A 12959-nucleotide genomic window follows, 5' to 3' on the forward strand; every position below is an offset into this window, starting at 1 on the left:
GCACCAACTATGCAACATCACTAATGCAGTCAATTCCTATGATGGAATAAAAAGTAAGTAACCTAGTACATTTAGGCTGATATGGTCACTGGCTTCATGTTAGCAACTTTGTTTCACGGATACACATTTATGTATTTGCTTTTTCCTCACAAACTATCTGTAGTTCATAACTAGACCAGAAAGCAAAAAAAGGCCATGGATAACATTTATTTTCCAACTATTTTCTATCAGGTTCTTTTGAGAAAACAATTTTAAGTATTTAAAAATTATCCACCAGGCTTTAGGTGAACTAATCACTGAGTAAACTGACAAGTCTATTACATAATTTTAATATTTTATTGGTATGAAATTTTACAGAATCACATCTCCTTAAAGACTTAGAGGTCATGTCCTCCTACTTCTCTCTGTATGGTGTCACAGCCTAGCACTGTGCCTGCCATAAATCTGTGACTTGATGACTTAAGTGACCTTATTCAAATAGATTTTCACTTTTAACTTGATTTTCCTCTGAAGCTAACAGCCTCTTGTGAGTAGATGCCCGTAAGGTCAAAACCTCCTCAGTCTCCTTCCTTAGGTCCTGTGCACGAAAAGTTCCTAGCACATAATAGGGACCCGATGTATACCAGTGAACATATAAGGATAGTTAACAGATGAACATGTAACAGAACAGAACTACAGTAAAATTGCAGAGGGAATACAAAGTTTAAATTGCTTAACAAAAATAAATGTAAGGGAGCTCAGCTGGCTTAGCATCAATCTGCCTTGGGCTCATATCATGATCTTGGGGTCCTGGGATAGAGCCCTGTATTGGGCTCCCTGCTCAGTGGGGAACCTGCTTCTTCTCCCTTTCCTGCCCAATTGTGCTCTGTCGCTTTCAAATAAATAAAATCTTTTAAATAAATAAATTTAAGTAAGAGTGAAATTAGTGAACTGTAGCAAGATGGACTTAACGAAAAGCATTGCATCTTACCAGCAGTTCCAACAGTATATTTTTCTTCAGAACACTAGTTTGAAAGAGTCAAAGTTGAATAGGTTTTTTTACTGTTAGATCTCTAGAACACTATGCTGAGCTAATTAATACTTTTTGTGGATCTTCAAGCATGCACCATTTCCCAAATTGACGTATGAAATGTATTTCTCACCCTGCATTCAGAAAAATGGATTCTGAGAAACATACTCTGGGGAATACTGTGTTATGTTAGGCTGGCTACATCAGATAAAAACTAAAGAACACTGAACTAGTTCCCAGGATGTTCTAACTCCTAAAAAGATGGAGCATACCAATTTGTAGATGTTAATATTCTACCAAAAACCTTAAGATTTTTTTTTAACAATTTAATTGAGGAAGGTGGTCTTCTCTACTACTAGAAAGCCTTAAGGATAGATAAAAGAAAAAGCTCTTCAAGATCTAGACAAAATATCTTTTATTCTCAATTAAACAAAATCAAAACTCCAAACAAGTAGTATTTAAAAGATCCACTGACTTTATACTTTAAATTGTGTAAAAGTTTTCTCTAAACCAGAATTACCTCAAACGTGTCAGTATATCTTCTTTTAGAAATCTTTACTAAGACCAGTTACAACCACAATAGCACTTGATAGAATAGTGATGTCTGAGAATCCCTGCACAATGGACAGCATCCAGTTAAAATATCAGTGTAGCTTTCATTCATCAAAAAAATATTTTATTCAAGCTCCCAAAACAAATTTGAGGAGTTAAGTTGGGTTTGTATTGAAGAGCAAGGCCAAGTTAAATACGGAAACCAAGTTTTCATTTGGTGAAGTTGAAATCCGTGTATACATTCTAATCAAAGACCAGTCCCGCGTAGGATTTTTCAGGTGTTTAAGAGTCTACCAAGCCAAACCCTTCGCTGCCTTTGCTGCTTTGGCTTTGCTTTTCCCCTTCCCTTTTTCTCGCTTTGCCTTTAGCCTTTTCCTTTGCCTCTGGTTCATCCATATGGGGTACTGTCCATGCTGGTCTAGAAGGCTCTTTTTGTTTCTCTTAATTTCAGTCTCCATTTTCATGTCATCTGAATAAAAGATGGAAAACTATTAATGTTCATGAATGAAGAAACAATCTTGTGAAAAAGCGTGTTAATGCAATGAGAACATCAGAATTGAAAGTCGTCTGAAACTACAAAAGGAACAAATCCTTTTCCTGTAGAATGTTCTTTGACTAACACTGAAAACTCACAGCACATTCAATGGACACGCTCCCAGGTATTCCTAAACCATGAAAGATACAAGAAGTTTTGTGAGGAACTAGAGATGTCATCTATTTGGTCACTAAGAAACTTTCTTTTTATTCATTTATTCCTGAGAGACACAGAGAGAGAGAGAGAGAGGCAGATCACAGGCAGAGGGAGAAGCAGGCTCCACACAGGGAGCCTGATGTGGGACTCATCCCAGGACCCCAGGATCATGCCCTGGGCCAAAGGCAGATGCTCAACCACTGAGCCACCTGGGTGTCCCACTTAGAAACTTTCTGAAGAATGTCACGAGTGTCCATCTTTGGAATAATAAAAGTTAAACAGAAAACATCTAGGATATACGGGTTTGAGCTACTGCATGAAGAATGAGTGTATAGCTGTGAGCACATGTGAGTTATAAGAACATTTCTCAGATTAAGTGCTTTCTTAAGCTAAATAAGACAGGTGAGCCTATTAAGTGCAACCACACTTTTAATGGATAGGCCGTAGAAGCAAATCAACTATTAGGAATGGCTGGCCACGTCTAAGGAAGTGCAGTAGTAAGCAACAAGCTTGTGATAGCAGAAATGGGCAGATGACAATGAAAAACCTGGACAGGGGTGCTGGGCTGGCTCAGTGGGAGAAGCATGTGACTCTTGATCTCAGGATCCTGAGTTCAAGCCCCATGCTGGGGGTAGAGATTACTTAAATCAAAACTTAAAAAAAAGAAAAAGAAAAGAAAACCTGGATATAGGGGCTCCTGGCTGGTTCAGGTGGTAGATCATGGGATTCTTCACCTTGGGGTCGTGGGTTTGAACCCCACGTTGGGGGTGTAGTTTACTTAAAAACAGAAGTATATTAAAAAGAAAGAAAAACCCGGATATACACTGAGCTGCCACTCTTTATCCAGGTAACACTGGATTATCCAGATAACAAAGATCCAGCTCCACTAAATAGAAGACCTGGCAGGAAGCTGGGTCAACCGGGCTATGAAGGATATGCCCAGAATGTCTCTCCCAGGTAACTCACAAGGGTATACGAAGTCTTCCATGATCTCTACTACCTGACCTGACATTATATTAATTCGTTTATTTGGTTACTTTTGGTCTCCTCTGATATGATGTAAATCCCATCAACATGGAGGCCATTTCTCTGATATTTACCATTGTTTCCTCAGCACGTAGGATAGTGCCTGCTATATATTAGCCATTGAATAACTAGTTGTTGAATGATTATTTTTATTTTTTTAAATATATTTTATTTATTTATCCATGAGAGACATAGAGAGAGAGGCAGAGACACAGGCAGAGGGAGAAGCAGGCTTCCTGTGGGGAGCCCAGTGTGGGACTTGATCCCAGGACCCTGGGATCACGACCTGAGCCAAAGGCAGACACTCAACCACTGAACCACCCAGACATCCCTGAATGATTATTTTAGATACTGTTGTAGGTTCTGGGGATATAGTGGTCCAAGTGTGCTCCTTGCTGTCACGGAGCTTACAATGTTCTGTTGAAGGGAGCATAACAAAGGTGCATAACAGCTGCAGCTGTGTTAAGTGGCTTTTTTTAAAGAAGTATGGAACCAGGTTAAGTAGGACCTGGTAGGTAGGCTTTGATGAGAACACGGAAAGACAATGAGATGTTTTAAGCAAGAGAATAACATAATTTGCCAAATATTCCAAAGATATTGTACCAGTTGGTATGTCAAAAATTAACTGAAAGGGAGCAAGAGGGGAAGAGAAAAATAAAAAGGCTACTACCTTGGTTTGAGCAAGAGATAATGGTCATTTTAAAGTGAAAACATGAAAAAAAAAGTGAAAACATGAAAGGAGGAGGAAAATGGACAGATTCCTGCTCTATTTTGGAGATATTCAAGATGTGGGGATCCCTAGGTGGCGCAGCGGTTTGGCACCTGCCTTTGGCCCAGGGCGCAATCCTGGGGACCCGGGATCGAATCCCACGTCGGGCTTCCGGTGCATGGAGCCTGCTTCTCCCTCTGCCTGTGTCTCTGCCTCTCTCTCTCTCTCTCTCTCTGTGTGTGTGTGTGTGACTATCATAAATAAATAAAAAATTTAAAAAAAAAATAAAAGATTCAAGATGTGCTAATGGTTTAGAAGTGGGAGATGAGAGAGATCAAAGTAACTACTAGGTTTGAAGCTTAAGAAACTGGGTAGTCAGTTGAAAGAAACGAAATAAGGGGAAACATGTAGACATGGTTTTTTTGTTTTTGGTTTTTGAGAATGGACATTCCAGAACACATTTATCCTGTTTGAATGACCCAGTGGAGAAGAGAGACCGATAAGCAGGATGCGTGAGTACAGCCCCTGGGAATGGAGAAGATTCAGAACACAAGGGGAGGAACTGACCTTTGAGGGAATATCAGCAAGAGGGAAAGTATCTAGGATTGCGAGACTGAGGATCACCACTCTCTTCCTTGCACTGAACACCACACAAATATACTTCTATTTTAAGAGTCTGATTATTATGTACGCTTATTTCAGTTTGCTGCCAAACTGTTCTATGAGGATGTGAAAACCAATGAGTCTTTTCCTGTGCTGAAGCTAGTAACATACAGGCCTCCAACTTTAGACTGTGATTACGACAGAGATACCTAGAATCTTTCAAAATCACATATAGGAAAACCTTGATTTTTCAGGAAAATAACTTAGTGGCATATAAGGATTCTTTGAATGGGAACTAGATCTTGTGAAAGATAAAATGAAGAGAGATCTATCTTGCCTAGTCCCTAACTGAATACTGTACCTTCCCAATGAGGCTACATCTACATTTGTCTACTCCTGTTGTACTATCTATTTCTGAGGCACTCAGGATATTGTATAAGCACCAAAGGCACACTCAGAGTAGCTCAGAATATGCCTATTCACATGAACCGGCTTTAAAATAGTTTAGCACAGGGACACCTGGGGGACTCAGTGGTTGAGCGTCTGTCTGCCTTCCACCCAGGGCGTCGTCCTGGAGTCCTGGGATCGAGTCCCGAAATCGGTCTCCCTGCAGGGAGCCTGCTTCTCCCTCTGCCTGTGTCTCTGCTTCTCTGTGTCCCTCATGAATAAATAAATGAAATCTTTAAAATAAATAAGTAAATAAATAAATAGTTTAGCACAGAATCTCTAGCAGCACTCTAAGCCTTCAAAGAATTATATGGACATGGCAGGAGGTTCATAGGGAAGTATGTGCAGGAAAGAACGGAGGATAGTCAAAAAAGGGAAAAAGAGTCACAAAAGGAAATGAATAGAATTATTATTTTTAAAACGAAGCACATAAACTCACCTTTTTCATCTTGTACTACACACTGAGTTTGCTCTTGACAATGTTTGGGTACCACCACGGTGGCTATCTCTTGAACATCTTTCATTAAAACATCACTATCCATTTTAAGAATACTCTTTAGTCTGCTGAGTTCCTTTGGGGCATTCTTTTTTCTCTTTTCCGCACGCATCTTCCTTTTCCACTTACTCCGTAAGCTTTTAGCCATGTTACCTGGAAAGCTAGCAGAAATACATATACAAAAGCAAAAAAATTTACTATTAAAAAAAGAAGGGCAAGTCCTTGGAAAACCCGGTCAAAAGTTATCAGTACAAAACACAAACCGAGGGATCCCTGGGTGGCGTAGCGGTTTGGCGCCTGCCTTTGGCCCAGGGCGCGATCCTGGAGACCCGGGATCGAATCCCACATCGGGCTCCTGGTGTATGGAGCCTGCTTCTCCCTCTGCCTATGTCTCTGCCTCTCTCTCTCTCTCTCTCTCTGTGACTATCATAAATAAATAAAAATTAAAAAAAAAAAACCTTCTTAAAAAAAACAGAAACAAAACAAAACACACACACAAAAAAAACAAAACACAAACCGATGGAAGGGCAAATTGTTCACTCTGTTTATGATTTACGATGGTATAATGAACAAAGTATGTGAGGATCAACATGGCCTATACAGCCAGTAAATAATGAGAGCACAAAATCAAACTCCCTGTGGTCACTGGCAAACTCTAAGTCAAGCCAACTCTGAAAGCTCCTGGGGTTTCCACACAAGATGAAGGAATCTGACTTACCCCCAGATGCAAAGAGCATCATCACCTTACATTCATGCAACAACTTACAAATCACAAAATGGTTTTATTTGTATTTTTTTAGGTAGGCTCCACGTGGGGCTCGAGCTCAGGACTCTGAGATCAAGACCTGAGCTAAGATCAAGAGTCTGACTTAGCTGACTGAGCCACCCAGGCGCCCCCAACATGTTTTTATAAATATATATATATTTTTTTTAATAAATATTTTAAAACTCGATTTCCTCCAAGCCTATAGGACATCCCACCCGTCTTCCTCATTGTCCTCCCCTCAGTTCAATCTAGTTACTTTAAACTTGTCTTATTTCCATCCTGCTATTCCTCACCTGTTAGCTCCAGCCCTAAATCCTCCACAAGGCGGTTAGCCCAAGCTATAAAAATTTTTTTTTGTGCTGGGGCACCTGGGTGGCTTAGTCAATTAAGCATCTGCCTTCGGCTCAGGTCATGATCCCAACATCTTGGAATAGTCTTGGAATCGAGCCCCACATCGGGCTTCCTCCCTCAGCAGGGAGTCTGCTTCTCCCCCTGCCTGTTGCCCCTTCTGCTTTTACTTTTTCTCTATTAAATAAGTAACATCTTTAAAATATATATATTTTTTAATTTATATATATTTATATATATATTTTAAAGAGAGACTGAGTGCGCCAGCAGGGGGAGGGGCACAGGGAGAGAGAGAATCTTAACAGGCTCCATACTGAGTGTGGAGCCTGATGCAGGGCTCAACCTCCTGAGATCACGACCTGAGCTGAAATTAAGAGTCGGATGCTTAACCAACTAGGCCACCCAGGTGCTCGTAGTGTGAACTTTTAAAAACTTAAGAGCTTTCCATTCTTTCATGGAATTCTTTAATGACATCCCACCTCATAGTCATGATCTACATGGGTATCTGTGCCCTAGCCCTGCTTCCTTCAACTAGGTCTCACCACATGCTCCAAGCTCCATCTCATCCCCAAGTACCATTTACATCTGAAAAAAGTTCAATCAGTGACAACCTAGGGACAGAGTGGGGATTTGAGAAGAGGGGATTATAGGGATTATAAAAAGTTTGGAGGAAGGCTTTTGGGAGAGATTTACATTATCTTGATTGTGCTGATGGATCTTTGTATACATATGTCAAAAACTACATTATGGGGCAGCCTGGGTGGCTCAGGGGTTTAGCATCTGCCTTCAGCCCAGGGTGTGATCCTGGGATCCCGCGATCGAGTCCCAGGTCAGGCTCCCTGCAGGGAGCCTGCTTCTCCCTCTGCCTGTCTCTGCCTCGAGGGTTAGGGTAAAAATTATGTAATCAGAACTTTTGGGGATCCCTGGGTGGCTCAGTGGTTTGGTGCCTGCCTTCAGCCCAGGGGTGATCCTGGAGTCCCGGGATCGAGTCCCACATCAGGCTCCCTGCATGGAGCCTGCTTCTCCCTCTGCCTGGGTCTCTGCCTCTCTCTGTGTCTCTCATGAATAAATAAATAAAATCTTAAAAAAAAAAAGTTTCATGGAAGAGGTTGTGGTGGGCAAAGTAAAGTTCATAACGGCACCACTCACTGTGGACAAAACTGGAAGACAAAGCAAAGATGAACTTTCAGCTTTTCTCAGTGTGGCTTTTTATATTATCAGGAATGCTCTTGCCATGGTCAAAGTTTTGTTTTTGTTTTTTTCCCTCAGAAAGGCAAATCAAGACTGAACTCTTCCCCCTCTGAGGGATCAAAAACATTTAAAAATAAATAAGTAAATAAATAAAATGCAATACATTACACACAACCGAGCACTTACAGAAAACATCAAGGCACGATTTTGGAAAAAAAAAAAAAAAAGAAAAGAAAAAAAATTCACAAGTGCACAGCCTGCGCACTTAGGCTCCTGTGCCCGGCGGTGTCCGTCGCGCCTGCTCCTCCCTTCCCTCCTGGGAGAGGGCTTCCCTGGCCCCCGCCCCACCGCCCCATCACCCTTACCCTCCCGCTCCCTTCTCAGTAGGTGTTACGACCTGAGGGCGCGGAGCGCTTTCCGGCCTCGGCGACCGAGGCGCCCGACGCAGTGCGCATGCGCTGGGCGGAGGGACGGTGAGGGACGCCAGCTGACCCCTCAGTGTGCTCCCCCGTCGGCAACGACGCAGCGCTTCGACGGGCCAGGGCCGGGACGGCTGCGGCAAACCACGCCGCGGCCCCGGGCTCGCCCGGGCGAGACGACCGACACAGGAGGGCCCCACGTCGCACGGAGCCCGAGGGCCACCACCGAGAGCGCAGGAGGCGCCGGTCCCCGCCCCGCCCCCACACGGCCCAGGCCCGCGACGAGACCCCCCCACCGGGCGCGGGCAGCACAGGACTCACCGGGACACTCGGAGGCCGGTCACCGCGCGCACGGCCACGCCGACCGGAAGCCGCCGCACTTCCGCCTTCCGGGACGCCTCTCTGCGCGCGCTCCCGGGAGCCCCGGGCGGCGCAGGGCACGCCGGGAGCCAAGATGCCCCGGGGCGCGCCGAGGGGCGGGGTCTCCCGGAGGCTGGCGCTGACGCAGACGCACTTCCTCCTTCCGCTGGGCGCGTGCGCCGTGGGGTCCCGGCGGTCTGCAGGCCGCGGGCTGCTGCAGGCGGGGGCTCGGAGCCGAGCTGCACGTCCCCGCCCGCGGCGGACGCCGGTGCCGGTCGCCCGAACTCCCCAGCGGCGCCGTAAGAGGCACGACCGACCGGCACGCGCGCTTCATTCACATCTGTCCCCGAAAGCAAGCCTTTACCAACCCGGAGACCAAGTCAAGGCCAGGCTGCGTCTGCCGGGCCCGCGCGCACCTGATAGCCGCTCAGTGGAGAGCAGACCCGAGGCCGAGCCTGGGCCGTTGTCCCCGGGGGCGGGCACGTGGGCCACAGACACCAGTTCTTAGTATTATTTTACGTATGCTCCGGATTGCCTAGGCTTTGTTGTGGTCTTAAGATATATTTTCTTTAAATTCAATTAACATACAGTGCATTATGTTTCCGGGAAGGATTTAACGATTCATGAGCTGCCTACGACCCCCGGCCGGCAGCGTGGGCCTTGGAGCAGGCAGGTGTCCTGGGGCATCTTCCTAGGTATGTCGGAGCCGGGATTCCTGCTCCGTAGACGCAAGCCAACACGAGCTGACCGATCCTGGGTACGTGAGAAGGACTCGGCAAGGGGTCGCTTTCCTTATTTTTACATAATTTCAAACATGCGCCCTACTGTTTGCTAAGCTGCGTTTTCCAGAGATTTACAACACACACCAAAACACAGTAAATTTTTTTTTAATGATGCCCAGTAAATTCCTGTCTGGTTGCTGGTAAGGGAAAAGTTCCTTCTGAGATAATTTGTGTGTACTTTTCTTTAAATTTGTGTCCTTGAAGAAAACTTGCGTCATATGGAAATTACTATACTCAAAATACATCGGGGTTTTTTAGCACCCGAAAAAAAAGCTCATAATGTGGTATATAAAAAAGAAGCGTGCCTGAGAAACCTGCTTTCTTTAAATAAGATTAACCCTTTATAAAGCAAGTGAATGTCCATGTGTTAACTAGCCATATATTAGATCTTAGCTGCCCCTCCCAAAAATGTTCACGTTGCATTTTAGAGAAAGCTCACTAATAGTCCTAATGAACTGCATCTCATTTAACATACCAGGCCAAGACTTGAATAGACACTTGGCACCGGAAAAAACTTAATATGAAAATGTCATGGCGTTAAATATATGCCAAAATTCTGCATTACTAAGACTTGAAAACACTGAATCATAAACTGCATTTTGAAAAAAAAAAAAAAAAAAAAAAAAACTTTTAAACTTATGTTCCTCAGGAAACCCTGGGTGGCTCAGCGGTTGAGCACCTGCCTTCAGCTCCCGGGATCGAGTCCCACGTCGGGCTCCCTGCATGGAGCCTGCTTCTCCCTCTGCCTGTGTTTCTGCCTCTCTCTCTCTCATGAATAAAATCTTAAAAAAAAAAAAATACTTATGTTCATCAATTTGTATAAAAGCAGTTCTAAAAATAAATGGTCTTAGTGTATTTAAAAATCCTTAATTCATTTCTTCATTCATACATTCGAGTATGCACTCTGTGATAGGCTCTATGATGACTGAACTACAGGCTCCAGGACACGTTAGCCCCTGATGGAGGGATGAGGCTCAAAAGTCACAGCGAACATTGCTTCAGCTCCCTCACCAAGCTGGAAGAAGCCGCTGGGACTGGAGGCACAGTGGGCAGGATTGAATACCTGCCTGGAAGTGGGCTGGTTCCCCACCTGCAAGGCAAGCTATGCAACAAGCACCAGCCACAACGGCCTCTGCAGTCAGGCCTAGCCCATGCAATTCCCAATCTGAATACTCACTCAGGCTTTTACCAAGGCTTCTGGGATTCAGATGGTGACCCCATGTTGTCCAGACCCTAGGTGGTAGGGACTTGAAGGCAAAGCTCTACAAGGACGAACAAGAAAAAGAGCCTAAGTTCCCACCTGTTCGAGAAAAGCCCACAGCATCCTGTGTGGAGCCTGCTTCTCCCTCTGCCTGTGTCTCTGCCTGTCTCTCATGAATAAATGAAATCTTAAAAAAAAAAAAAAAGAAAAAAGGCCACAGCTGGCTGCTGACATCACCAAGCCGCCAAAGTGCATCAAGTGGATCAAAGCCAGGTGTGAGGAGGCCTGCAGAAAAAAAAAATGTAGGCAGGCAGACAGAGCCCACTGCACCTTTCCCAAAATTACATGCCATAAAAAGTTCCCAGATACTCCTCTGTTTTCCCCCTACCTCTGACTATACTTTGTCCCTTGCACGTGGAGTTGCCACTCTACCCAAGTCCTGATAATTTCACTTTTTAAAATATTTCTCGAGTCCGCATATTTTCACATTATAAAAAAACTGAAGATGTCTGTATCCAGCAATTCTGCTTCTAGGTATATTCCCCTATGTAGGCAAACTCCTATCTATGAACACTGGGACATACATAGCAGCACTGATTTTGCCAGTAAAAAAGGAACCATATAAAATTCTTAAAAAAAAAATTCTTCGACAGAAGAATGTATGAATAATTATGGTTCACTGATAAAATAGGACAGTCTGCATCAGTTTTCAAACTTCTTGGTCTTGTGATCTCTTCACGTTCTCAGAAATTATATTTGTCATATCAGAAATTAAAACAACTTTTAAAAATTTATTTAAGTCCTTTAAAAAAGATAAATGAATTACCTGTCTGCATTATTTTTTAAGAAACTATTTTCCAAACCAAAAAAATAATTTACTGAAAAGAATGGCACTGTTTTACATTTTTTAAATCTGGGATGTCTGGGTGGCTCAGTGGTTGAGCATCTGCCTTGTCCTCAGGTCAGGATCCCGGGGTCCTGGGATAAAGTCCCGCATTGGGCTTCCCGCAGGGAGCCTGCTTCTCCTCCTGTCTAGGTCTCTGTGTCTCTCATGAATAAATAAATTAAAAAAAAAAAAAACACACATCAAATCTGTTCTTGCTTATTTAGTATCTTTTAGTCACAACTCAGCACATTCTGCCTTTGGACTGCTAGTAAGAATTAATAATAGTAGCTGACATTAACCAAGCACTTAGTTTATACAACATCCATCTCATTAAATCCTATGAAAGTCCAATACGGTAGGTATTATGACTCCCAATATAAAGATGAGGCAAAAGACCTAATTAGAAAGGGATAAGTAACTTGCCAAAAGTCACATAATCGGTTGCACAGCAAGGATTCCCATTTAAATGCTCTTACCTACCATGCTATGTTAAACCTGAATATAGCATCATTCAATTGAGTATTCATCAATTAATTGATAATGATGGAGTCACATTTACATCTAAAACTCACCAGAGGTTAAAGCAATCTTATTTATTTCAAATTAAGAGCAGGGGGAATGATGCTTAGCAAGTGTTATGGGTGGAGTTGTGCCCCCCCCCCCCCCCCCGCCCAAATTCATGTGATGAAGTCTGCCTTAGTCAATTTGGGCTGCCATAACAAAATACTAGAGACTGGAAAGTCCAAGATCAAGGTGCTGGCAGATTCAGTGTCTAATTAAAGGCAATCTTTCCCTGGTTCAAAGATTGTGTCCTTTCACTGTTACCTCATGCGACAGAAAGGGTGAGGGATTTCTGTGGGGTTACCTCTTAAAAGCACTAATCCCATTCATGAAAGCTCTGTCCTCATGACCTAAGCATGACCTGCAAGCCCCACCTCCTCATACCATCACATTAGGCATTAAGTTTCAACATGTGAATTGGGAGGTTGGGGGGGGACAACAAATACTCAGATTATTACAAGGTCCTAACCCCTAGTACCACAGAATGTGACCGTATTTGGAGACAGAGTATTTAAAGAGGTAATTAAGGTAAAATGAGGGTAGGCTCCAATCCAATATGACTTGTGTCCTTGTAGAGGAAATTTGGACACAGACAAGTACAGAGAGACAACCGTGTAAAACCACAAGGAGAAGATGACCACCTACCAGCCTAGAGAGATCTCAAAAGAAACCAATCTATGGTCTCAGACTTCTAGCCTCTGGAACTGTAAGGAAGTAAATTTCTATTTAAGCCACCCAGTCTGTAGTACTTTGTTATGGCACCCCAGCAAACTAATACAGTGAAGGAATTTATGAAAGTTTGCTTGGCCACAGGTACACTGCCAGAATTTTTAAATGGGATCTGTACTTTAAAAAAATAATGCCAAATTTTATGTCAATATATCTGACTTTCAAGAAGACATCTCATTTTTA

At 43.5% G+C, this 12959-nt stretch overlaps 1 protein-coding gene across 2 annotated transcripts; it reads right to left on the reverse strand.

Annotated features, from left to right (window-relative positions):
* Nucleotides 1-1407: 1407 nt before the first annotated feature.
* LLPH (LLP homolog, long-term synaptic facilitation factor) lies at nucleotides 1408-8732 on the reverse strand. 2 transcript variants are annotated; one of them, XM_025476703.3, is made up of 3 exons: nucleotides 8579-8732; nucleotides 5477-5694; nucleotides 1408-2030 (listed from the first exon to the last, which is right to left on the reverse strand). In XM_025476703.3, the coding sequence occupies exons 2-3, from the start codon at nucleotides 5679-5681 to the stop codon at nucleotides 1852-1854; spliced, it is 384 nt and encodes a 127-aa protein (XP_025332488.1). In that variant the 5' UTR covers nucleotides 5682-5694; nucleotides 8579-8732; the 3' UTR covers nucleotides 1408-1851. The 2 variants fall into 2 exon arrangements, with proteins under 2 accessions (XP_025332488.1, XP_035552504.1); XM_035696611.2 differs by lacking the exon at nucleotides 8579-8732 and adding an exon at nucleotides 7797-7943.
* Between the last annotated feature and the right edge of the window lie 4227 nt (nucleotides 8733-12959).

Source organism: Canis lupus, chromosome 10 (assembly GCF_003254725.2).
Source record: "Canis lupus dingo isolate Sandy chromosome 10, ASM325472v2, whole genome shotgun sequence".
Lineage (NCBI taxonomy): Eukaryota > Metazoa > Chordata > Mammalia > Carnivora > Canidae > Canis > Canis lupus.

Coding starts and splice junctions, on each gene's coding strand:
- LLPH (XM_025476703.3), bottom strand. CDS start 5,681: ATGGCTAAAAGCTTACGGAGTAAGTGGAAAAGGAAGATGCGTGCGGAA. Junction 2,031..5,476: donor TGTAGTACAAGATGAAAAAG/GTGAGTTTATGT, acceptor TCTTTTATTCAG/ATGACATGAAAATGGAGACT.